This window comes from Acanthopagrus latus, chromosome 5, assembly GCF_904848185.1.
Source record: "Acanthopagrus latus isolate v.2019 chromosome 5, fAcaLat1.1, whole genome shotgun sequence".
NCBI lineage: Eukaryota > Metazoa > Chordata > Actinopteri > Spariformes > Sparidae > Acanthopagrus > Acanthopagrus latus.
The window spans coordinates 8,065,150-8,092,984 of record NC_051043.1 but is presented as its reverse complement, the minus strand read 5'-3'; the positions used below and the strand labels follow the sequence as shown (position 1 = coordinate 8,092,984).

Below are 27,835 nucleotides of genomic sequence, written 5' to 3'. Positions count from 1 at the left end.
TTTTATCACAAAGCATACATGTTTATTTAATTGGAAATGTCATAACAAATGGAAGAAATCAGCTAAATTTTATTTTCACATGATAAAAAAAACAGAGACAGGAAATACACACATTATTGACAACCTGTTTGACATTACATGTACAGTATGAGTTATAACAATCAACACCAAATTTACACAGCTCACTTCTAATTCTAATTAAAACATTAAGAACTCTCTGGTTGTGCATCTTCAAAGCATCAATTGAACAAAAGTCAAGGGTTGGAAACATCTCTCTCTCATTCTTTTGCTCTTTTTAACAGTAGAGTGGTTAAAAGGCAACAAGGTAATTATCCTCCAGAGGATCTCTCCATCATATAGTCACACAGTCACACACACACACACACAGTCAAAGAAAGATACTTATCATCGCTCAGTGGGGGAGCCCTGCTCACATCCAAACACCCTTTTTTCTGTATTGAATCTAAACATGGATTTGGCAATAATGTACATGAAGAGATCATGAATGAGGCAGATGAAAGGTAAAAAAACATTCACTTGTGTTTGAGCAATCAACAAAAGGAAAATATATACTGTATATATATTTGTGCTGCACATGTGGCCAGCACTTGAGACACCATTGCTGCGAAGAAATAAATAAAAATGAGATAAAAAGATCCAGTAAGTCCATATAGGAATCCATAAAAAAGGTGCTTAAAGTCTTCAGTTGTACAGCTGCACGATGATCAGAGGAGGTTTTCCAGTCAAAGATTCAGTTGTGACAGACGTCAACTAAAAAGCTACAAGATGTGAGTGAGGATTGGTGGAAAAGAGTCTGGTGGTCTACATAGTAGCAACTTTTATATTTAACTGCATTTTTGTGTTCGGAAGGCAAACTAGCCAGACTTTTTACTGCAAACAACATTGTGACTATAAAACCATTTCAATATGTAATATCAATATGGCTTGTTATGACATTGATTTACATCAAATCATAAAAAAAATATGTCTATTCCACTAGCTGTTTTTACATGTCAAGTTTTGGCTAAATATTGCTCTTTAATCCTCAGGTACAATGGCATGTAAGTTCATTATTTCCCTTTGACCTGAGCACATCTAATCCATCTCATTCATCTGTTCTAATCAAACAGGATCTCATTTCAGGGACAATGCAATTTATTTTCATAATTTCCTCCTGGCCTGTGTGTATCTAATGCATTGTGTTCTGCTCTCAGTCTTAATTCAATTCATTCTGTTTTCATTTACTACATAATAAATAATCACATTGCTCGGTAGATGTTAAAGGTTGCTTCGGGTTTGTGTCTTCCTGTCGTCAAAGATTTACAACTGAGTTATTATAAAGCTCCATTTGATCACTTTGGCTGATAAGGCAAGTTGTGTCTTTAAAAGGAAAGTGCATTGACTCAACCGCCCAAAGGCATACTTACACATACACACACACAAAAATCACAAAAATACTCACCCCGCTCAAAATTAAAATACCTTCTCTCCACTTGAAATCGGTAAACATCTTTGCCATTGTAAATAAATTAAAGGTTCAGCAGTTCACATTCATCAGCTGGTTGTGTGTGTTTGTGTATCTGTGTGCAAGAGTGTTTTTCGGGTAGGTCACTTGTGTAGTTCACATTGGTCATTGTAGTCCCGTGGCTTTTTTGAGGAGCTCCAGGTCTCTACGAGTTTGAGTTGCAGGTGTACAGCCGTAAGCCTCCAAATTCAGGGGCAAGTACCGCTCCTGCAGCCCAAGAAGCTCGTCCCCCTGCCCAGCTTGTAGCGACACCCAAGGGGGGGGTGAAGAGCCACCATGGAAGCCCCAAAGTGCCAGACTCTCTACAGTGAGAGGCAGCAGTAAGAGTGTATCAGAGAGAGAGATTCTGACAAAAAAAAAAAAAATAGAAACTATTTTTACTCTTTGTAAATGTCACTTACCTTTACTATGCAGATCAGCAGCTTTGGCCAAACCAAAAGAGACCAGATATGGTGCAACATCAACCAGGCCTTCAGGTTGACCTCGTGTTGCCAGGAGCACCATTGACCTGTTGACACAACACATTTGAGATTTAAGCAAGAATGTGCATCATTCTGTTGTATTTCAGGTGTTTGACATGGTGACGTTGTATGATGCTGATGTTAGACATGTGGGGTTCAGGCAGTGGTATCATATTTTATTGGCTCACCTCTTTGGTATTCCAGTTTTTAAGTACTGCTGCATCTTGGCATCCATCTTGGCGAATGAGGTTTTCTTGGTGACTTTCCCAGAGCAGGCATCCACTGAGACCAGGAAATACCCAGGCTGAGAGAAGGGCATGTTCACCTCATTCACCTAGCAGGTGAGAGGAAAAATAGATTCATTTAACCAAGATCGACATGTTCAAGTTATACAGATAAAAATGTGTTTGAGGCTTGGCATGCTCACAGTGATAAAGGAGCGGTTATCTCCTCTCTGCTGCTCTTTGCTGCTCAGAGACTTGACTTGTGTCTGGAGGTAGGAGGTCCATGGCTCGCTGGAAAACACAAGCTGAAACAGAAACAAATCCGTCAGCTGGGGTGGCTTGTGATTCAGGCGGCTGAGTGCAAGTTATCTTAAATGTAGCAACACAAACCTGTTTGGCACCGCAGCCTTTACAGGGCTGTGTGTTCAGAGCTGGCATAGGCACCACTGCTGAGGGTGTCTTGGAGTACTTGGGGTAGGCCTTGGCTGAGCAGTTACAGGTCTGTTTGGAGGATGTGGTGGCCATTACTTTCACTCTTTCACAGCCTTTTACTGAACAGTAACTGTGACCATCACGACCATGCCGAGCTCGAAGGTAGAGCCACAACAAGCTGGGTGTTTTGGGAGGAGAGCAGGAGAAAGACCCAGGGTTTAATGCACTTTCAGTATTAAATGATGAAATTCAAGAGGGCTGGAATTGTTCTCTCACCCAACGGTTTGGTCAAAGTAGTATTTCCTCTCCATCGGCCTCTTCTGCAGCTCTGCGAAGGATGAAACAGTGCCGTAGTCTGTGAGGTCGTCAAAGGTGTTGTTTTGCCTATCGTTGATGTCAGCCATGATCTGAAATGTGGTGTCTGCTGGGTAACACAGTCCCACCAGCACCCAGTCATCTCTGAGGGAAAGGAGAAAAAAAGAGAGGCATGATGTCACACATGACTTCCCTCAAGACTATTTAGAACTAACACAAAATAGACACTCTTATTTGTTAATGAGGTTTTTCAGCTCATGATAGCTTTAATATGATCAATATAATACATCAAAATGCTGAAAAACACAATTTAATACAATGATGGCATAAATATTTAAAGGAATTGAACAATTCCTGCTTACATTGATGACAAAAAAAATCTAAAATATCTTGTTGTTCCACATCCTTCTTCATTTTCCAGATATGACAGAGTTCCATGCATCCATCACACACACGCTTCTTACTCTTGTTACTCACTTGTCAAAGTTGATGAGAGACAGGACCACCTCTCTGGGAGCCGGACCGCTCCAGTGCAGAGTGTAGCTCTTGCTCATCATCAGGATGGGCTGGTACTGCTGGGATGGCGCCCCCTGGCTGTTAATCCCTCTCAGTACCAGAGGAGCATATGGATATTCATCTCTGCTGATGGATAAAATGAGGCTGGGGGCTCCCTGGGTCTGGATGTACACCTGAGGGAGAGAAGGATGTGGTGGAGTGAAATGGTCTGAAAGAGAGACAAAGATAGACCAACAAGAATGAGCTGTAGACCTGTGACGTTCTGTACCTGAGAGTAGCGGCCGCTGCAGATCACTCCACTCCACTGGGACACGTTCACGCATCCAGGATGCTGGATCAGGTAATTGTCTGCTCTGCCGACATAGGTGTCTCTGTAGCCTGTTACTGACCCGTCCACGTCGTGAAAGATGGAGTTTTTGTCCCCATCCAGGTCATTCTCTTCAAACCACTGCCCAGGGCGACCGAAGAATGTACGCAGACCCACCTGAGGATGTCATTTGCAAAGAGTGCTGTGAATGCCACCATATATACTGTAGCACTATAATTCAATTCAGGCCACTGTAATTATGGTTAAGTGCCACCTCTGTTAAATGTCTGTTGGGGAGTGCTCTCTCCAACACTGCTGCTATTTACTTAGCCGTTATTTTTCATCAACATAATGGAGCTATTTGCTCTCAGTGAATCTCACGGTGATAATCTCGGCCTCTCTGGGAGAGGAAGATATAAACTGCAGCCTTTTCATTTCAGATTTTACAGCCACTGCAGAAGAACACGGCACTTCTCTCTGATGGATGGCTGTTTACAGAAAGTTCTATTGTAAAAGACTTGGGCTCCCTTTACAACAGTCATTTCATCGAATAATATAGATTGTTTGCCATGCAGAGATCTGATTGCAACTATCAATCTACTAACTACCTTTTTATTGAACGGCTGGGAAGCAAAACTTTTGGTATGGTATTTATGAGACTGGAACACTTCACTGCATATAAGTGTGAAAATAGCAATATTATGGTTTAATAGAGAACTGACGATACATGAAGACATTGAGGAACTGGGTTTATAAGTCTCACATTTTCTTAAAGACAGTGCACTGTACTATATCACCACAAGAGGGCTCTAGTGATTTAAAATGTTGTTGTTTTTTAACAGGCTTGACTGAAACAGGTCCTCTTTCCCCTCCTATTTTCTGTTAAACTGATGCTTACACTGTCAGTTATGTGACATTGATCTGAGTTGTGATCTAATCAATGTAAGGGGATGGATATAGGGGAAAACAAGATGCCAAAGATGAAACAGTCTGACCCTTTGCACCAAGTGGGTGGACACAAATCAATCAAGGAGTGTTCACAGTTACTGTTTGACTTACAGCGGTGACTCTGCAATGCTGACAAAGCAACAACAGAGTGATAAAGAGGAAGGAAGAAAGGATGAAAAAGACCTGACCAAAAAACAAAAAGGTTGAAAACAGGGTGCTAACAGGTCACGTGGGAGTTTTAGACTGCTTTGAAAGTATGATAATCCAAGTCTAATCAAACCTAAATGTTTACTCACAGTGGAGTGGAAGCTGAGCTCTGACAGGTTGTTACGTGGGGTGAGCTGCCACGTGTTCTTCAGGTTGAATCCCACTGCACTTGTATAACGCTCCGGTGTTGGCATAAATCCACGAAATGTACTCTGCGTGAGCCGCACCGGCCCATCATATATCTGGAAGCCTCGGATTGGGAACGTCCTACAGTGGAGAGGAACAGGGGATGATTCATGATTAGGGCAAGACAAGTGACAGCAATGAATACATGGGAGATGAAGTAAACAGAGTAAAGGGTTTATCATTCCAGTGGACGACCACAGGCTTTAGTCATTAATTGGCTAAAACCCAAAACATTAAAAGACTGTCAGAGGAACATGTTATTAAAAACTCCATGCAGTTTTAGCCAGGCCATGAGGTCACTTGGGAGCAGGACATCAAACACCTCAGACATGACTTGCTCCATAATTTATGGTCATATGGGTCTTGAGTCAGTGTTACAATTCCAAGGCTTAACATTGGTAATAAATGTAGAAATGATGTAGGACAGTGGTACATTTTAGGCTTAAGATAATACTTATTTCTCACACAGTGTGTCATATAAAGAGTAGTAATTGTACAGTATAAATGGAAACTTTTTTTGGATAGATGTAATGAGACTGGTTGAGTGATAATTAAGAAGGAACATTTTTAAAAAAATGTCTACTGGGGTTTTCATTACTTTCCCTCAGATGATCTAAGGTTTAACTGTAGAATTTGTTTCCATTAAAGTGGGTTGTAGAGGTCACACTATCTTACATAATTGCGATTAATGAAACCTTACTGAACTGGTGTTTTAATTTAAGTATCAACTTATCCACCCATTTTAGTGGAACTATCTTCTCTCCGGGAGGAAAAAAAGACTGTTAGCATGTTTGGCAGTAACGATGATGACAACACACAAACTGACAGAGCCAGATGTCACAGTGCGGTCAGGAAGCCTGTAAAAAGGCTATAAAGTTATACACAGCAGTGACAGTGGTCACACACTGACAAACTGTTAGCTAGTTGTTGAAGCTAAAAGAGAGCAGTTATTTGCCAGTTTCTTGCTTATGTTGCTCTCGTCTTGTATAACAATCCCTGTAACAATAAAGCATGACAGAAAGACAGACAGAAGAATGTAAGGAGACCCTGAGGGGGACATAAAGCTTAAAGCTCTGCTCTCATTAGGACTGTCCACTTAGTCCAACATGGCATTACAGCCAGCAGAGACTCCATAAACTTCCTCGTAATGTAGGTTCTATTTAAAGGCAGTGTCAAGGAGGCACCAGTCGTGCAAGACCAACACACTTTCGGTTTAGTTTACTCATCAGAAGGAGCACTATTAAAGATACAGTATACTCATCTGTGTCATATACTTCTTTCCAAAGAAGATCAATATGGTAGAAACCATAGACAGAAAGGAGGGACATGGTGATGACATGGTTAATTTAAGCTTTCTACGAAACCATGCAAGTGTTGCCACCACACTATTTTTTCTTAAACTGCCTAAAATATCACTGGAGGGAAGTCTCTAAAAACAGAACTTCCTTTCACAAGCCCACCTACTGCTTGAGCCAGCTGTAGCAGCCTCGTCTGCCCATCTGTCCAACCACCTGATTGACTCGCTGGCTCTCTCTTCCTTGTTTGTTTTTCCCAGCATATTTGTTGCTGCCAACTCCTCCAAGACCATCCCCTGCAATTCCTGAGAAAACTCAGTTTGATTTGGATTTCCCCCTCAGTTCCTCCCTTTATCAACTTATCATCACTTCCTCTGTTTCCTCCCTGCACCTGTTTCTTGGTAGTGTCCTCATCTTTGCATCAGTCCCTCCGATGCCCCAGTATTTATTCTGTCCTCCATTGGTCCCTCTGTTTCGGCTTTCACCCACAAACAGAGACTGCGTCACCTCCTGGCTGGAGCCTTCATCCTTAGGGTAGCTGCCATCACTGCAGAATCGGATGGAAATAACAGCATGTTTACAGTAATTCAAGGTGTATTCCTTTATACAGAACAAAGCAGCGTAGAAATGTGTTTGTGTCTGTTAAGCAAGAAAGAGAAGCCTGTGACCACACAGGAGCTTTGAAGCATCTGCTTCTTGCTCAGTATTTATCAAACATGAGAGATTCTTGGCACAGTTATCTGGCATGAAGAGGAGAAAGGCAAATGTGGCTGAATAAGATCAAGAAACTCTATGAGCAGAGTTAACTAGATAAATACACACCTGGCAAAGGATAATCCCACTCCATTGTCTGCAAAGCTGTTTGGAGACAGAACAGAGATATTTGTTAATCTTACAAAATGTCCACTATAAAAAAAAACTTAAGCAAGAGTATTTCACCAACAGCTCAGCATTGAGTGACTGATTATAAAAGAGAAGAAGTGATCAAACATAGTGGAACCATTTGGAATGTATCCAAAATTTAAGTAATTGAATTGAGTGCATTTTGTTGGAAACAGCAGATGATGTCATCACAGGGAGTTGTGATTACAACATACTCCCAGCACAAACTGTCAACATCACAGCATTTCTTTTCGTCACGCTCCTATCATTTTTCATCAGAAACATCCACAGTTCTCTTCAAGACATGAAATTAATCTCATCACAGCTTCTGAGTCATCTCACCCAGAGCTCTGGATGACGATGTCACCTCCCCGAATCCATGCTCCTAAGTCGTTGTTCTTGAAGGAGATCAGAGTGTCAATGACTGCCGCTACTCGAGGACTCCTGGGGTCAGCATTCTGGTGTGGCCGGAATCTGAAAAAGCACACAGACAAACACACTCTTGTTTCTATCTATTGTATTCTTGTGACTTTCCACTGTCTATGTTCATTACCTCTCACACTTTCAACCTCACCACTATGTCATTACTAATGTGTGTGATCAACATGCGCACAAACAAAAACATAAAATACACTTAAAAATGTCAACTTCTGCAGGGTTATGAGTGGACATGATAAATATAATATCATCATGCAAAAGCACCAGGTAAAAATAACACTAAAAGTCTAAAGCCCCACTGTTGAACTCTGCTGGCTTCAATACCCATTGCCTCCCACAATGCGAACTATTGCAAAAGAGAGAAGAGTGTCATTCAGCACAAAAGACTTTTCCCCCTTGAGAGATTGAATGTGCTTCCAAGTTTTATGTCCAACTACACATTTGATTGGGAAATATCTTGTGCACAACAGATGTGGGAATCCCCACAATGGTATCATGACACAGCTATTCTGTGATACTTGAAGCTTCTGCGATACGTCACGATGTGTCCGTAAACAAAGAAGAAAACAACACCTCTCTAAAGGCTAAAATCAGACTTTATGAATTAATTCACTGCATTGTGGTGTCAGGTTCACAGATTTTGACCAATGTAACGAAACAATGAACCAAAAAGTTCATGGAGCATTGTGCGTTATTAATGCCCACACACTAGAGATCGACCGACAGTGGATTTTATTTTTTTTTAAATGTAACACTGTCAATGTTGAACTCGGTGTATCCTCCATGCAAAATGGCGAGGCCGGGACTCAAACCCAGGGCCACTGCAGCGAGGACAAAGCCTCTGTACATGGGACGCTCTACCAACTAAGCTAATCTGCGTCCTGACATGGAGAAATATTAACCTTGATAGGAAAGGTTGGAATAAATTATTTCCTCGTAGCTATTAATGTCTAAACTCCTCTTTGTAAAGTTTCTTGTAATCACACAACTAAAACACCCATCTCTTTCTAATGCAAGATTAATACTTAGTATACTTTTTAACATTTAAAATGCTCCCCCTCATACCTCTGCAAACACTCACTTACACACACACACACACACATTCACACACTCTGAGCTTGGCCAGAAGTCTCGGTGGACACGTAAGATTTTTTCCATTTAGTTGAGGGCTGTATTTGGGTAGGGAGCTGCAGAGAGGAAACTCTATCTGTGAAGCCTTGTTTTCTCTGTCAACACAAACCTGACAGACCTTCCACTAAAAGGCAATAACAGTGCATAAGGCCATCCATCCATCCCAATCAATGGTGATATCCTACGAGATACATCTATAAATAACTTCATTCACAAACATTTAGTGACAGTGGCATAAAAATATAAACTTGTAAACCACAAATACCCTAATATTTACATAGTGTAACTGGATACCACGATGCATATGATCACCGTAGACCCTCTTATAGTACACACTTACATGCTAGGCGCAAAAACACCAAAAGTTTACTAGTTCGTTGAAAGTCACTATCCAATTATATACACCCAGGTAACTACTAAAGCTGTCCAAAACAATGATAAATGAATAAAAAATAATAAAAACACAGCGTAAGTGACAGACAGAACTTTTTACAAATAGAAAATGCTATTGCACAACATATTTACAGGCACATACATACCTGGCGCTGTTGTCTAGGCATAGGTATTCCCGGGGGTCTGCAGCACTGGCATTTGTGGTCTTCACTCCTTTATCAATGAACAGTCCTGCCTAGAAAGATGAGAGTATGAGTACAGTAAAATACCAAATTTCCTCTAAAATTATCATGAGCGATCCGAGATGGGCCTCAGGTCTATTTCTGTTTCACTGACATAAACAAGACTACTGGGTTTTTTTACAGTGTGGCACCTGAGGCAATAATAAATGTACTAAATTTAAATCCTTGGCTAACAGAGTTATAGAGTTAATGCCTTATGTGCTTCTACAGAAAGTAGGAAAATTGGTGAACAGAATTCCTGTGAATAATTTATAATTTCTAAAAGCTTGTAATGTTTATTTACATACTCTATTATATATGGATTATTTTTGTATGTTTAAAAAATAAATTGTATAATAAATTAAAGGAAAATATGTAATATGTCTGTGTGTTTGTGTATATGGAAACCTTCAAGTTGGTCCTGTGGTATAAGCGAGGTATAGTCTTAAACCTCAGGGCTCCCACCTCTATGAGAGAGGCTGCTGTGGTCAGACTGAACAAAGAACTTACAGTTCACCTGCCCGACTTCTGTCATTACACAACAGAGCACTATTGTACAGCCAACTCGTGCATGTGTGTGTGTGTCTGTGCGTGTGTGTCTGTGTATGTTCATGCCTTTTCTTGGTAAGAACAAGGAGGGTAAGCAGAGAATCATGTGCAATCCTTTTTTGAAAATTATTAACACTCTATTTCTCTCGTCTCAATGACCCTGTTTTAAAATGCATTTTGGTGATCCGGACTAAAGCTGAGCTGAGACACATGGCCTTTCACACCTGTGTCTATCGTGCATCCCCGAGGTGTTAAAGATTTGTGTTCAGAGTTTGTCACTTCTACTAGAAGGTCAAAGGACCTTTTTCCATTTCAGTCCTTGCTGGAGATGCATTAGGATGCATCAGCATTTACAAAAGATATGTCAACATTTTTAGTACCGTCTACTTGTGATTATGATTGCAGTAATATGCCGGTTTCTGCAACCAAGAAACCCTGTTTTCATCCTATTAAATGTAATTTTAACAAATATTAATACCAGTAATTGTATAATACCATACCATGAAACTGCAATATTTTTGAGATGATCATCATACTGTGAAAATCTCATACCATTGCAACCCTATTTGTGATCCAGTCACACAAGGCTGGGCAATATATGTTATTTCTTTATTGTTATATGAGACTAGCTATCATCCAAGATATTGCGTAAGTGTTGTTTTTTTTGCTGGTTTTAAAGGATGCATTACAATGCCAATGATAAGATCAATATTGATCAATATTGGTATTTGTCAAAAGTACTGAGATTTAAATTTGTTGCCCAGTACCAGCATTGATTAAGTGATGAAGACATGTATAAAAAAACCATATATTTTAAAACTAAGTGTTAAAAGGGTCTATCTGTACAGTATATGGGAGAGAAAGCACAGGGACCGGATCCTGGACCAATCAAAACTTTAACATAAGCAAAACTGATGATACCTTAAAGTTGGAGTGTACACGGTTGTTGTAAAAAATCCCCAGGGGAGTGAGCTCTGCCTTGGTCTCTGGTACCAGCCCATGAGAGTCTCCGGTAGATGAGCTATGGAACACAAACCATATGCCAGCATCCTAAAGCAGGAAGGATGAGCAGAGAAATGAGGTGAAACAAATCATGGCTGTGGTATAACAGCAGGAATTTCATTATCTGGGCTCATATGCACATAATGCACATGTGCTACAAGTGGGTGAAGCCCAACACAACGAATAAACCAGGTGGAAGAGTTCACATGAGCTCAAAAGCTCATTAAACTTTGCTGTTCAACAGATATATACAGACAACCTAAATATTATACACATACTCCCTACCAATAAGTATGACTTTGCACAGCCCTCCCCTGTGGACCTCAGTCTTATATTTGTTTTTGTATTTGAGATCTCAGAATTCTATCAGACACTAAAGCCTGTTAAATCCCATTTTATTGGAAGATCACTTTGTTATGAGCAAGAAAATCTTACTTCTTAGTAGTTAAAAGAAACACTAAAGCTTCATGCAATAAACTATACTGTTCATATATCAAGGGGCTCTTGTTGGTCATTCATTTTTATTAATCATCAGTAAAATGTTATTTTGAAGCTGTTTTCTTATGGAAATCTGTTGTTATTACCTGAGAACCAGCAGCTGCATTGTTGATGAGATTATTATTGGGGTTGGCGATCCAGAATGTTGAAACGGCCCTGGAAAGAGACGTACGGTATAAACACAGACATGCATGAACAAAACATTATTAAAAAAAACAGGACATTGGCAGAACAGAGACTGACTTTTAAGCAGAAGACAGAGATCAAAGAATCCTGTGATCTCTCAAAATTCCTTCAAATAATCTGTGTCTCCAACATAAACCCTGGACAGGGACGCTCTGCCAACATGCGCACACACATACACACACACACACACAAAAACTCCAGGAAACAGGCCTCGCTGCTTCTCAAAGAGGGGCTTTCTCGTTCTTGCTTCAACATAAAAACATCCCGTGGAGTGTGGAGGTTGTTATTGCATGGATAAAACCATCCTGCCAATATCTCTTGTACACACTCTTACTAACTACAGTTTCTCTTTCACATGGACATGGACCTTCTGTCTCCTCTCAGGGTATCTATGCACTATCTCACCAGGTTTCCTGACATTGACATTCAAAGACTTCACTGTCAGTAGTGGAGATTTACAAGCAGCACACATAATTTGTGTTGATTTGGCCTTACAACTCAGTGTCAAACACAGTGTCTACTATATTTCCCTCCCTAAATATCAAGTTACTTTAGAGTCAAGATGCTGTGATTAAGCCATCAAGATGCCAGTCAAGATGGCTTAATCACAGCCCTCAGGGCTTGGCAAGTGCCTTTGCAGTGTCCCTACTATTATCCGTCATTACAATTATTCTCAGTCTTATGCTTAACAAGACCCCAGAGTCTCTGATTGCAGCTGTTGCTCGTGGATGGATTAGGCATTTTATATTAATAAGATGCAGCCTCTGTCCCTTCTAAGCTATAAATTAAATCAGACCTGTCCACAATGTTGGTTGAGAAAGTCAACACCACCTATATCATGACGACCAAAGGAAAACTGACAAAGACAAAAACCACACTTCAAGTGTAATGTGTTGATAATAATGAAATAATGATATAATAATTATTTTATTAGGCAGTCAAAAACTTTCCAAGCAGCTACATATAATCTAAATGAGTGTGTGACTGTTAAAAAATTGATCTGACTGCAGGTTCAAAACATAAGAAATAAAGTCATGAAGTACTTATCTTACAGTGGCTGTTGAGCAATGCACTGTAAGTATTCATAAACCTGCTCTCGATGATGGTGCAGAAACTTGTGTTTTCTTCTCTTAGTTTTCGCCTGTACTCGCATAACCCTAACCCTGACCTATAACCAGAGACAGAAAGTTGTTAATCTAATCTCTTACTTGCACTCTGTGCTGGGTGAGGGAGTGTAGCCTTTGTAGACTTTGTCCTTTATGCTGATGCAGGCCGTCTCATTGCGGTCGGTTGGCAGCAGAGTCCCAGGTCGAGTTAGCAAGCCCAGGTTGTGGTAGAAAGTGTTACGCTGCTCAATCCCATCCTCAAGGAAGAAACAGTGACCCAGGGTGTCATAGCCTAGAGTGTTTTTCACCTGGGTCACAGAAAGAAGACCACAGGATATTAAAGAAACATTTTCAAAATAGTTTTCAGAGTTCAACATGGGAGAAAATAAATAAAGTATTATATTCTTTATGGCAATCTTTCCCTTTCCAAGAAAGATGTGGTTTACACCTAATGGAAATATGCAGAAAATCCTGGTAAACAAGTGGGCTAAGACAACATTTTTCAGTCCATCTTGGAATCATCAACAACCCACAGGAAAATAGAGTTCATTCCAACTGCTCTATGTGTTTGCCGCCTTAAGTACTTTAAATTCCTGAAAAAAAAAAAAATTATGAAAGCCATATAGGGGATGATGGCATCGAGGGAGCTGTTGAAGATACAGAGCCAGACAATATTAACATTATCATTGTGTCAGAAGGGAAACAGGAAAAAAACAGCAGTCAAACAATGTTATCCAAAACAGTTTAAATTCCATTTCCTCTGTGGAAAATGGACAAATGGCCTCAAGGACAATAGGTAACCCATCACTATTTGACGTCAACGGGGAACAAAAACACACGCATACAAAGACAATATATTTGTGCAGTTAACAGAAATACTTGTGTGAACATGTAATTTCACTTATTCATTTACATTAGTCCAAGGTAAGGCACTAGTTAATCATGTACAAATTATTGTACTTCCTCATAAAGAGACTTCTTGACAGACAGATAATTTTATATTGGAGAAAGATGTGGGACAGGATGGTTTGAAGACAGAGATTAATGAAAAGAAGGAGAGGGCATGGAGGAAACCAGCCATTACAATGTTAGATATTGTAACAGCTCTCTCACACACCTTCCAAACATCCAGATGGTTTCATGTGTCTTTATAGAATTACTCATCACACACACTTTACTAACCAGCAGACCATTGGTGGCGTGGATGGTGAGGCAGCGGGAGAAGGAGTGGTGTATGGAGAGCCCGTCCACGTAGGTGGGCTCCCTGTAGCCTCCTCTCTGGTCAACATCTCCGCACATGTGGAAATGGAGTGGGTAGCGGCTCTTCTCGCCCTGCTGTCCCATGTTCTTCAGCTCCACGTGGGAAAGATGCACTGATGAGAAGTTACCAAAGATCTGCCAGTGTAAAGAGGAAGAGAACAAGGAAAGCCACAAAAGAGAAGATGATTTTAAAATCAAGTAGGAACAAAGAGCTATTCTACACTGCTGAAGTTAAACAAGTTAAACTGGCCTTGTGGAGGGTAACACAAGGATCATATTATGCCAAAAAAGCAGGCTACCGTCTACCCGCTCTGATCCATTTAAAGGTTTAGGTCTACAGTATGATTTTCTTGTTTGTCTATGATCCCACTGGGAAGTGAACTATAGCTCTGTGTTGGCATCACGCTCCAGTAAGTCAAACTGCACCAAAACCACTGATGTTCCTCTGGATGAATAAGAAATGCGAGTTAGAGAAGCACACACAGAACTTTTTTTTTTTTTTTAAATCAAACATACATAGAAATGCACACATGCAAAACACATATGGACTGTGGAGCAAGTACAGTTAAACATGTACGTCAACAAAAAGCACAAATATGCTGTATAATGCTCACTAGGAGGTTGTTTTGTGGGTATGGCATAATCCAAAAAATCTGGTTCCTGTTAAGGGGGTATTGGCCAATACCTCCCGCTAACTGTAACTCACCCACACACGCGTGCATGCACGCACACACACGCACAGTTCAGTAACAGCAAACTAATTGTTTCTGCAGTATATGCCTCAATACATACATATATGCTGTTTATATAGTAAATCAGTGCAAAGAATGACAAAACATATGAATGAGTTCTTGCATGCATTTATACTAACAGACTCATGCAATATAGTGCAAATGTATTATCTATGTTCACATGGGAATAGCATGAAAAATGGATTGAGAAAACATGTGGTAGAGTCCTGTGAGGGTAATGGCTCTGCTGCAGAGGGTTTCTATCTTGGAGTGTGGAAAGATCAATCACTTCAGAGAATGTTTGTGTAAGATGCATGAATGCGTTTTTGTTGGAGAAAGCTTACTTTGCATACAAAAAAAGAAAAGAAAAGAAAAGAAAAGAAAAGAAAAAAGATGGAAAGTGTTTATTTTGTTAAGCATGATGGGGGGCGGTTACACCAAGCCTACGGAATGCTACTGTGTGTTTGCAATCAGAGTGAATGAAATCGTTCGTACAGTTAACTCTTCGCCTATATGGAGACAAATGTAGGTCAAGGAGGATTTGATGGGCCAGTGCTGTGTTTGACCCTAATCTGTCTTATGTTTTCAATGTATTTTTAGATTTAAATACTGCATATTTCAAGATGAGGAACTGTCAGCCTTAAATATATAAGCTTGACATGTAGAGGCAAAGACGAGTAAAATGGAAAAATGGGAGAGGTACAATAGTGGCAACAAACTGGGAACATGAATAACCTCTATCATTCAGTACAGTATATAAATATAGAAGGTATGGAGGCTTCTGCTCTGCAGTATGGAAACTGCAGAAACAGCGACCCATAATGAGAGTGTTAAGTCATGCTGAAACCTGTAGACATGAACATCAACAAATACAGACATAATAGTTTAAACAAGGTCCTGTGCTATTAAATACGTAACACGTAAGTCACACCTTGACATGGCCTCCGTAGGTGTCGTGGTTGTAGAACTGGCATGCGTTGTTTCCATAGCACGAGTTTTCCATTTCTCCATAAATGAGAATGTTTCTGGAGAGCAGAGCCACTTCAGCACGCATGTCGACTCCATCTACGATCTCTCCAAAATGGTTATATTGAGGCTTCCCTGGATGGAAAAGACAGGTAGATTCTTTGTAATATGCTACAACAAGTTGAAAACTTGACAAAAGGTGCTAGCAAATGCTTTGTATGATTACAAACTTCAATCCCTGCATGTCATCTAATCTAAATAAATCAGAAAAGTGGATACTGGAGGAAATCGAATTTTACTGAATAACATACTTTAATTTGCATTCAAATTCTTGCAAATCCATTCACTTGTGGTACAAGTCATACTGAGACTCAAACCTTTTCACAAAAACACCAGCTTAATACAACATGTTGAGACAAACAGATAGTGGCACTTATACTAAATATAGGTATTTTATTTTCGTAAATGGCATGCTTCCAACTGTCAACCACAGAAAGCACAGCGAGCAGCACACACTCAAACATAAACAACTGCTACCCACACCCCGAAAACCAACCAACTGAAATTATGGAAAAACTAAAGCAAAAGAATTCAGATTCATATAAAACACAAAATAATCTGCTCTTCGACAATGCGGAAAGTACCCTTGCCCTAAGGGTGAAGCTGTCAGTGATAATGCAAAGCAGAACACCAGCTGCTCAGCCCTTCCTCAAGGCAGCAAACACAAAACTAGGCACACACACTAGTACACCCTTCTCTACAGGAAGGGAGTTGGCGTTTGTTGACGAGAGAGGAATGAGATCAGGAAACATGTCTGATAGAGAGATGGACAAAATGTTACAGATTGTTGGAGAGCAATAAGATGGAGTATGTGAAGCAGAGGCAATGTATCTAAAAACATGCAATCACAGTGGTTATGGTAAAACGTCACTATCAAAACACTAGGTCAAAAACAATTGTCCTAGTTGACAATGTCTTTTTAGCCTCCACCAATAATATTACTTCATTTGAACAGTTGAACAGGAAGTTACATCTCTCTGGACCTCAGGATGAGTAGCATTACATCCACTGATCACATTTGTTGACTCTATCAACTTCTTCTACTGCTGGCATGACTCCAGCTGCATTTACAAGGAGCCTAACATTCAGATTACAGTGGGTTTAAAAGCCCAGACAGAATAAAAATACTTCAGGCCCAACCAAACAGTTGCAGAGGGGTAGCTCCATTTAAAAGATGATTAAATGTCTTGAATGCATTGTGATGTACATTTCCACTTATCAAAGATGGTGTCGTCTATGGGGTCTACTGTGCAAAGTTTGTTTTTAATACAAACTTAACATAGCCGACTTAACATAGTAGACAACCATCTTTGGGACAAGGAGCTGATCAAACACACGCCAAAACAGATAAAAAAAAAAGGGGGAGACATATGCATGACGTAACATCGCTTTTGAGCACTTCACATAGCTGTTTCAATTAAATATCACTGTTGCATGAAAAACCCAGACCCTATTAATCCTATCCCATGTAAACAGTGAAATCTTCAATTAGAGCAATTTCAATCTGAATGAAGGAATATTGTGTAAGTAATCATAGCTACTAGTCCTGAATCTCATCATAAGCTCTCTAATATATTCAATATGTCTGTCCTAAAGTGCCTATATCTCTTTCCTCCTTTTTCTTTCATCGTTCAACACATTTTACAAGAAGTGCATAGCTCACAGTACAAGCCCAGAGCCAGACAACGAGCCACACACTTACAAAAGGAGTTGTCTCTTAGAAGACAAACACCACACAGACAAAGCTTGTTTTAGTTTGCAGCCAGGGCAACCAAACCTAACCTACACATGCATGCACGCGCGCACACACACACACTCTATCTCACCTTGTATCTTGACCTGCCTGCTGGTGCAGTGAGGGCAGGGCAACAAGGTGAACTCTTCAGCCTGGTGCATGGAGTAGTCTGTGCTGGCAACTACAATCTTATCTCCAGGTCGCCAGGTCTGCTGCACTTCATCCTGCAGATTCAGCACCACCTGGTCCACAGCATCCACCTGGAAGCCTGAGATTGGGAAACCTGCAGGAGGACATATTACTTAATTAAAAACAAACATGAGGGCCAAGCAATAAAAGAGACAGTACACTCTAAGATAACCATCAAATTTGATGCTAAATTTTTTTGATACTGCAAAGCAGTGTTTTTTTTGGGAGGTAGTCACAATACAGCTTACAAAGCTGTCTTCAAGCAAAAAATGAGAAAAAAAAATGGTTCCCTAAAAGCTAAAAAATCATGGAGAAAATGTGAGACAAAGACTATGGATTCTGAATTAATGCTTGTGTACAACTGTTAAATACTGATCATTTGTGGGCAATATCAACCAAAATGTCAATGTACAGACAGATAACTCAAAAAAACTGTAATCTATGCTCAACAGTAAAAACATGTCACTGTCAAAATAAATGGATTTTACAAGGTGTGGGCATGTATAGACGCAATAATGAAAGACAGTGGGTGCGTTAGTGCCTCACCCAAACCACACACTTACATCGACCTTCGGACCCTGTATTTCTCATAATGACAAGGCCACAAATACACTGTCACCCACCCAGTCACAGAAATGTCTATTATGATCAGATGATTGATCTGTAAAGCAGCTGGTGGTGGTAAACCTCATTCCTTATCACCTTCCTCCAAATCCAAGCAAGAGAATGCAAGCATCCAAGCATGCTTCTGATAGCGATTCCATCATAAGCTGTTTCTCACCATTCTTCCACTCGCTGTAGGCGGTGACTGAGAAGCCTACCCCGTCCACAGTGGTGAAGTTCCGTCTCGCCAGAGCCCTCCCTCCCGTGTCATGGTTTTCATGTTCCCTGACGTCCTCTGAGCATGATGCGTTACCGCCGCCTACCACCGAGACCAAAGCCCAAGCCTGTCTGGAGAGAAAGAAAGGTGTCCTTTTCAGAGATCAGAGTATCAAGTAGTTCTAGTATGTAGTTTCCATAGACTTTCTTTAAATGATGAAGATGACCTTTTTATTATGTCCATTGTTACGTCTTTTACCTGGCTCACATTTGCATGTGACATACCTGCACACAAACAACAATGCTTTAATCCTGTACTGGCAGGTAAGTATGTCATGTTCAATCATTTTCTGTAATTTTATGTCGAATACTATTAATAAGAATCACTTTTACCAAACATGACGTACATCTTGTGAGAGATGACCTTAACCAACAAGTTAAGCCACTGAAAGCTAATGGTAGCTAGAGGAGCTACAGGTAAAACCAGAATTCAGTGTTGGAAATATTCAGTGAAAATGTCAACACGAACTTCAGAGTTGGGTTTACGTAATATCTTGCAACAACATTGACTCAGATGAAGGGTGTGAGCTGAAGTCGGGATCGGGATTGGGATCAAGAATCAAGAATCAAGTTGTGTCAATCCCTTTCACAAACCTCTTCCACTGAGGGCATAGATATTACAGATCATAACAACGCCCTGACGGCAGAGCAAATGCCTGGGATGAGCCTGAGGCAGGATATGAGGTGAGAGAAGAACAAGTGCCTGAATGTCAGTGTCTGGCTGAATATCATATAATATTAAAGTCCACATGAAATTGAAGAAAGGGCATCAGAAAGGTCAACAGATTATTAAAATAAGGACAGAGGATTTCAGGAAGGGTGTTCACATGGCTCGGAGGAATAATGGGTGTACCTGCTACATCCAACGTTCCATTCAAATCCAACTTTTGACTTTTGCTCCAAGTTCTGCCTTTGCCGAATGTCAAGGAAATTATTCTTAAAAGAGATTACAATGATAAAATAAGAAGGAGAGGCTGAAAACATGTGAGCAGAGGAGCTTGAGGGTGTGGACAGCAAGAGGGACTGGGCGTTTTAAGGGCGTATGACCTAAAGTGAAACAAGACAATATAATGGACTTTTTTGTTGTCCAGAATTAGCCGAAACAAGTCCAAACAGGCTTAAATCTTTTCTGCTATTCATGGAAATAATATGGAAAGGCCATTGTATTAAACTGAGGCATGACCTTAAACACAACCTGACTTTGACCTTCTCACACATTTAACCATTCATAAGCCTATTTTTAAACCTATGGAATCATATCTGGCAGTTGTACATTCTCAAAGAGGAAGGTTATCCATATCTTTTCCACTGAGGCACTGCTTGGCCTGTTCCACACACAGTAAACAATCACTTTCATACTTGCCTCTCCAGCTCAGTTTCACTCTCTGCACAACAAAATAGCAGCAAAATGCTTTAAAAACTCCTCAGAGGAATTAACCCTCATTAAATGAACAACAAACAAACAAAAATGCTAATGTTTACATACAAAGTCTCACTGAATATTAGCAGTAGTTTACGATGCTATCGACTTCAAAATGCCTCTGTGTTAATATCTGTGTCTGTTTATAATTGCTCCCACAGGCATAATAACAACGTAAACACATCTTCCTGTAGATGAAAGAGCTTGTGTGCCATGTCACCGTGCACCCCACTGATACACTTATAGAGTACATCTGGGGATCCACTGTGTACTGTCACTACAGCCACAGCGTGATGCTTTATGTGTTTTTTCCCCGCTTGCCAGCTTTCTATCCTGAGGCTGCTTATATGCTGTGTGAGTGTGCACTTCATAAACCAAACAGGGATGAGACAATACGAGAGAGGGGTTGTTTCACTGTTTCCTTTCGCCACATCCTTGATTTGATCTTCATCAGTATTTTAACGACCTCATTGTTTGACCGGAGGCAGCGAATGTCGTGGAGGCCAGAGATGAATTCACTAGAGAGCGATATGAACGTGTGCTTACGTGTGCTGAGAGCCAAAGATTAAAGACAAAGGGGTCATCAGGAATGAGGCAGGAGCCAATGCGTTAATGTATCTGTGCCAGGGAGGACAGGTTGATGACACTGAGATCAATCTACAGGCATTTTTTTGGTACTTGGGGAAAGAGGTCCATGCCTTTGGGCACTCAGGTATGTAGGGTGCTACAGCACGAATGCAAAAAAACAAAGCTATAGATACAAAGCCAGCTGTAATCCCTGCGGTTTCTTGCAACATGTCATTGCACTTCATAAACTGATACTTCATCATTGCTCAATCCTTTGGGTCACATGCCTTTACCACCCGACTCTTCCAGCCTCAAATCACTCAGCCAAACAAAGTGTGACATTAATGAGACATTAAACTGCATGCTCTCTCATAAACGTGTACCATGTGTTTCCTCCTGTCACAAGCAAATCCACAGAAAGCTGAGATAAAATCCCCACACCAATCAAAGGTGAAAGCAGACGAGAGTGCACACCATTGACTTGCCCTAACACACACACACACACACACACGCACCTCTGAACATATCATATGCAGGGGTCTGTTGTCTGAACCGTTTAAACCTCTGTGCTGTGGTTTTAAGGGAGGTTGTTTGAAAACTCTGTGCTGCCTTGGCACCCACCCGCAGAGGCGAAATGTGACACTGGAGAGTCTGGCATAGCACTTGGCTTTTTAGCCAACCAAGGACCAAACTAGGCCGAGCCACAAATAACTGAGGATGAAATGCTGTACTTAGACTTTCCATTCAAAGAAAAGTGTGTGCATACATACGTTTGACTGACAGTAACAGAGAAAAAAAACAATTCCTTCACTTAATGAGCTTAAAGAAAGCATTAGTCCACATGACTTTAACTCAAACTTCCAGTATGGACATAAAATCTCCTGAATTGACAAATTTTGCACAAATCCTGGAAACTCTCTGACCGTAACCCCATTATCCGGTACCTGCTTCCTTTACTGGCAGAGCATGATACAGCGGAAACACAGGGCCAACAGGAAAAGGAATCCAAGGAAACATCCCAAATGAATAGAAAGACACATAAAAGAGGACACTTTCCAGGGAGGGTGGATGTGGAACAAAACGATGGTATTGTCAGTCCATGTATAGAGGCTTCAAAGGTGAGGGGTCCTACTTGAATGGTCAGGCAAAAACACATCAACCTTCTTTATCAGTCCCAGGAGACCAAGAATCAACAAAAAACTCCTGAGGACTTGCACAGAGAAACACACCATGGAGAACCAACACAAACTCTCCAAGAGCTGGCACATTCTGCAACCCAGCTGAGACACAAACGCACTCACGCATATTTTCATTCAGTTAAACAGACACACTCACCAGGGCAACATCAAGAAACAATCCAAGTGTATTACCATTTAAGTTGAAAAACAAATAATTAACAAGTCTCATATTCATAAATTGGCCCCATTTACCTGTATTTGAGATCATTGACAAAGGTGCTGCCTAGCCTCTCTTCCAAGGCCTTCTTAGTTTCATCTAGAAGACTTTTGACAGCCGAGTCTCCGATAGCAAGTGTGACAATGCGACCTTCTGGCAGAGACCGCAGCAACTGCGTTAGCCTGCGACTGTCATTTCGGGAGTCATGTGTGTCATAGCGTTCAGAGAACAGCACAGCAGCTGTGTCCTGGTCCACCACGCGCAAGTTGATGCCTCGGCTGAAGTTCCGTTGGAAGGCATAACCCCCAGTGACTAGACCGGAGGCTGGGACACTTCGGGTCAGCAGAGACCAGGAAACTCTCTCAGTACCATGTAGCTCCAGAGTCCCGCCGCCCATGACGCCTATGAACTTGCGACCCAGGCCGGGCACTTCAGTGACTGCCTTGTCATCAGAGCGGCCCACAAGGGCGATGGTGGCACGTGAACGGTAGCGACATTTAGATGCGCCTATGTGAAGGGCTCCGCCATCTTCTATGAGGATGTGACGTGTTCTCAGGGTTATGTTTTTGGAGCCGTCAGCATTGTCTGCAAAAACCACCCGACCTGTAAAAAGACACAGACAAAAAAAGAGTGCACTAATCATATTCAATATCCATCAATGGTACAACCCAAAATTCTGCTCAACAAATCATGCGCCTTGGTGTGCTTACCTCCTGACTGGATGGTTAGAGAATGGAAGGTAGCAGAAGCATCCAATCGAAACAAATGCCCACTCCTTACAACAACAGCCTTCTCTGGTTGGTGGCCTGGGTTCCAGCTACTGAGGGACGGGTTGTGGTCCGGACAATTTTCTGCCAACACGATGAACCAGTAACAAATCAGTAAACCCCATACTTCTCATTAGACGGGGATATCTGGAATATAAACAGATTGGATAACAGCCAGAAACACACATGCAGCAAGTTGAGATGCCAATACTGACCGTCCAACACGTCTCCACTTGTGAGACTAAGGATGAGGATAAGGGTGAGGAAGAAAGCGCCCATCGACACTCCAAAACAGATAAATGTGTTCTTTCTTTGCTGGAGGCTCTGAGCGCGCTCCCTACGCTGGTTCTCCTCTGCCAAGTTGAAAGTGGCTCGCCGCTCTGGTGGGGGGCCATGAGGTTTTATCGGTGGTGGCGGCGGGGCTTTGGCAGGTGGCGGTGAACGCACTGGTGCCACCCGCCCCGGGACATAACCCGGAGACCTCTGGTGGTTGGGGTTGGGCGGAGCAAAGACCGGGAAGCGGCTGGGGCCATCACTCGTAGGCATGGTATACGCGTCTGCTACCTAAGACAAGGAATAAATGACAAGGATGTGATGATTATTTGAGACAGATTAACTTCCCTGCTGTCTTCCTAAACTAACAATTATTTTAATAATTGGTTTATCTGCCAATTAGTTTAGGCTATCAAATGTTTAAAAAAAATACTCATTACAATTTCTTAAAAGCTCAACTACATATCTCTAATTGCTTCTTTTTTCGAACCAACAGTCCAAAACCCACTCATAATTTTATTTATTTTTTTTAAATCAAGAGAGATGGTGGAACCAGCTTGAAAAATGACTCAGACAATTCATCAATTATCAAAGTAGCTGGAAAATATTAGTTTCAATCAACTCATAATTGCAGCTCTATTAAATAGGTAAAAGAAGTTTTAAGGGATGAGACAAAAAGAAGTGACTAAGAGGTCAGGCAGAAAAGGTCAAGTAAGAGGAAGAAGACACTAAAAGAGCACATAAAATGAGAGTTAAAGCAGTAGGTGGTGACGGATGAAAAAGGGCTGATTCTTGGGAAATAACCCTGAGAGCATCCCACTCCGGGACCTCCAGTAAAGACCCTGGATGTCTGCCTCAAAAGGACCAATAATCTATAATTCAAAAACAGTCAGCTTATCCCCTGGCTAGTTTGGCTCAGACAGAGCGACTTTGGCTGCTCTTGTCCACACTAACGAAGGAGGTCGTGAATAATGGATCGCAACATTCCTGAGACTATGTTAACACAGCCAAAACAGATGGCACCAATTACAGTAGGGAAGCAGAAGAGTGCTTCAGCTCGAGTCTGTGCACACTTTACTTCAGACAAATGGAGAAAGTAGCACAAAGTGAACTGGGGCCATGGACACACACACACACACACACACACACACACTCACGCTGAAAGGTCAAATGGACACACACCTGCACACACAAACACAAAGGGGTAAAGGAAATGACACTGCAGAAAAAAGGCTCAGATAGCACTTTTCTTTGACACAAACACTCTGTACTACAGTAATGACATCACAGCTTGCTACTATAGGTCTTTATAAACAGAACGTCGGCAATCTTCCATACATCTGATTATGGCCGCATGAACAACTCAGTCTTTTTAAAGAGGTAGTTAAAAGTGGAAACTACAACAACTGTCCAAGAAAGGCTCGTTTAAACCAAAAGCACACTCAAGTGCTGACATTCAGCCTTTAAATCAGCCGAGTGTGTATCTTTACGTACACAGACACACACAAATATGTGAACGCAAACAGTGTCCTTGCATGTTCATTATTTTCTTGTCACTGCGCATACTATATCTTATCAACATATTTTAGCCAAGATGATGCCAGAATAACAAGTGGTGTTTGCCTCCAATGTTGAAACTTTGACATAGCACCTGCATTTTAGTTATTGTTTGGTGTGATTTTTAAGATATTATTTGTGTTAGAATAATTTAAGATTTTAGAAAAATTCCAATCCAGTGTCTGATGTTTTTTAAGAAAAAGTTATTTCTCCTCAAAACGATAAACTACTTGCATTACAATCCTAATATATTGCAGTATCAGTGGCATTAAATGGTCATAATATTAGAGTGCAACCAATTTTTTGGGGTATTGCCTAGATTGACATTAGGAAGTACAAACATTCCATTATTGGAGCAGAATTCAGAAAGCAAAAAAAAAAAAAAATACTGTAAATTGAACGCTGCAATTCCTATTTAAATGTCTATTTGTCTAAAAAATCTAAAAAAAAAAAAGGCTGTCAGTCTGCTGACGAGCACTGGGATGAAGCGCTTGTGCAGTCAGACAAACAAAAGCTGGATATGAAATGTGACTGAAATTAGAATATAATTTGAATATCAAAAATAATAAGGAATGAAAATCGGAATTGGATCTTTGAGCAAGATTGATCGAATACAAATATCTGCAGATATTCACACTATACATATTTGGTTATCAAAGGAAACAGAAGTTTTCACAGTGAATGTACTGATATGAAATATCTCAAGCATCATCAGCACATTACGGACATAATACATGCAGATATCAATATATCTGTAACAGGCCATATTGGCAAAACAGTATATAGGTTGGGATCTACTTAATTTGACAATTAGACCATTTATTACAAGTGATTGATATCATTGTACATCATTATCGTGACAGGCCAACACAGACACCCGTACCAACCCAGAGACACACAACTGAACATTGTCTTGCCAAGCCAATTAGTCATCATTTTAGCCCAGAGCACAACTAACCTCTTCAACTCATACACAAAGCAATGTACGATCAAAGGACTGCTCAACAAGGGCTCAGTCATTAATGTAAGCGAGACCCAAGTGCAGCTGTTTCACCCACTCCATCCTGAATGATCCCGTTACAGTGTCTCTGAACCAAAAGGCATGCAGACCACACCGTTTTTGGATCTTCATACTCTCACGGTCTGTGCCCTGCATTAGCAGAACTCAGCAGGAGCCCTGTGATGGGGAAGATCCCCCAGGCATCAGTCTTTATAACCCTATCTCAGCCAGGCTATGTTTTTATTCACATTCCTCACCATAAAAGGGTCAAGCTGCTGGCGCTCCCCTGACACTAACTAGCTGACCTGTCAGAGCATAAAGAGTTGGAGACTTACTCACCTCGGGGCTGTTCAACTTCTGGAAAACACACTCATCACAAGGCTGCACTGCTCCTAATGGACCTCATGCATTTCCTAATAACCTCATCCCCTCCCTCACTCCCTCTCTCTCTCTCTCTCTCTCTCACACGCATTTTCCTGATTTCAGAGCTACTGAATATCAAACAGATGTGGGTGGGAAACACTGGAGTCAACGCGGGACAGACCATCAGACATACCTCAGCTGTATAATCATCCTTTGGTTTGGAAATCCACACTGGCAGTGTAACAAACAGCGAGCCACGTGTTGACTGTATCAAGTCCAAACTATAAGCAGAAACAGAGCTGTCACTGCTGGACCAAGCACACTTACAGGAAGTCTGGTGAGAAAGCTGCATCAGGTTGAGTGCTATTCGAGGTTAAATGGCAGGATTTCATTCAGCAGTTTGTCAAGATTTATGGACTTGTTTTGGCCACAGCAAACCTGAACACCATAAAGAAACACAACCTATAGTTACCACATTTTTAAAGGGGTACTGGGTAGTTTAGAACCGACATATCACCACAGAAGAAGGGCATGGAGGGAAGATTTAAGTCATGAATAACACAGGAGGATCCGTTAGTAAAATGTAATCAGATTTTAGTTTAGGTAACAGAGGCTTTTCGTCCACTTTGACAGTTAAAGGTACGGAATGGGACACGTAGCAACACACTACACACAACTTTTAAGCGCTAGCTTGGACACAGAAACTGTCACTGTGACTAGCTTGTTAGCTAACACTCCTGAGAAGCCTCTTCACAAGAAAAAACAACAGCTGTAGGTGTAACCCGGTGAATGCCCTATCACCCCCAGAGGCTGGCACACAGACACAATGTAAGTAAGCGGTCGGACGGACGGAGAGCTCGTACCGTTTGTGAGACTGTCCTGCTCCTCGTCCATTCGCTCTCTGCCGAGCCTTTGAACACGCTGACCCGGTGCCGGTGAGACCAATGAATAACTTCTCACCCTCCTCGCAAGTTTGCTTTTCCGTGTCCCTTTTTATATACTTTTTCTTCACATGGTGTTTTCTTTTTTCCTGCTGGTGGGCTGTCGTCCGTCCGTCCGTCGCTCTGCCCCCCCGTCCCACCGAGAAGAAACCAGGCGCGGCTTGGAAGAGAGGAAGTGGCGATGCGTTCAATGCCGAACGGATGCCGTCGGAAAAACGAGAGACAGATTTCTGTGGATCATTGTGTATACGGAGCAACATTTTGGGCAGATGTTCAGCGCTTTATAAGAAAGAAAACACGGCCAACAATCCGACTTTAACACAAGACAATTCGATTTGCTAAACTACAAGGAAAAATATATTATATTCTTTGTACATATATAGCAGATGACTTGGCAGTCCAACTCATCACTGACTGTGAAATCTTCACACTGGACCTCAAGCAATGTTGATTCTGTGCCTCTCCACTCTTCCTCCAGCCTCTGGGACATTGATTTCCAAATGACATGCAAAATTTACTTTGTTATGAAAAGAGGATTTTGGATCTGCTGCTGTCTGCTGGTGTTGGTCCAGTGTGTTTTCTGAAGTCCACAGTCAATGCAACCATCTTCCGGGAAATCTTAGAGCACTTCATGCTTCTTTCTGCTGACAAGCTTTATGGAGATGCTGATTTTCATTTTCCAGCAGGACTTGGCACCTGCCCACACTGCCAAAGATACCAAAAGCTGGTTCAATGACCACAGTGTTACTGTGCTTGATTGGCCAGCAAACTCACATGGCCTGTATTATCAAGACGAAGATGAGAGACACCTGAACCAACAATGCAGATGACCTGAAGGCTGCTGTCAAAGCAACCTGGGCTTCCATTACACCTGAGCAGTGCTACAGGCTGATCGCCTCCATGCTATGTT

General features: G+C 41.3%; 1 protein-coding gene across 3 annotated transcripts; it reads right to left on the bottom strand.

The window, feature by feature from the left end:
* Positions 1 to 27,835, bottom strand: cemip2 (cell migration inducing hyaluronidase 2). 3 transcript variants are annotated; one of them, XM_037098239.1, is made up of 24 exons: positions 26,848 to 27,835; positions 23,007 to 23,355; positions 22,735 to 22,875; positions 22,060 to 22,627; positions 18,545 to 18,714; positions 17,666 to 17,857; positions 15,745 to 15,914; positions 14,005 to 14,217; positions 12,925 to 13,130; positions 11,617 to 11,686; positions 10,952 to 11,080; positions 9,407 to 9,495; positions 7,641 to 7,772; positions 7,239 to 7,274; positions 6,808 to 6,963; positions 5,025 to 5,202; positions 3,742 to 3,957; positions 3,435 to 3,646; positions 2,919 to 3,101; positions 2,601 to 2,820; positions 2,414 to 2,515; positions 2,175 to 2,320; positions 1,927 to 2,033; positions 1 to 1,827 (listed from the first exon to the last, which is right to left on the bottom strand). In XM_037098239.1, exons 2-24 carry the CDS (start codon positions 23,335 to 23,337, stop codon positions 1,631 to 1,633), a joined length of 4,164 nt encoding a protein of 1,387 aa, XP_036954134.1. In that variant the 5' UTR covers positions 23,338 to 23,355; positions 26,848 to 27,835; the 3' UTR covers positions 1 to 1,630. The 3 variants fall into 3 exon arrangements, with proteins under 3 accessions (XP_036954134.1, XP_036954133.1, XP_036954136.1); XM_037098238.1 differs by lacking the exon at positions 26,848 to 27,835 and adding an exon at positions 26,178 to 26,351; XM_037098241.1 differs by lacking the exon at positions 26,848 to 27,835 and adding an exon at positions 25,961 to 26,042.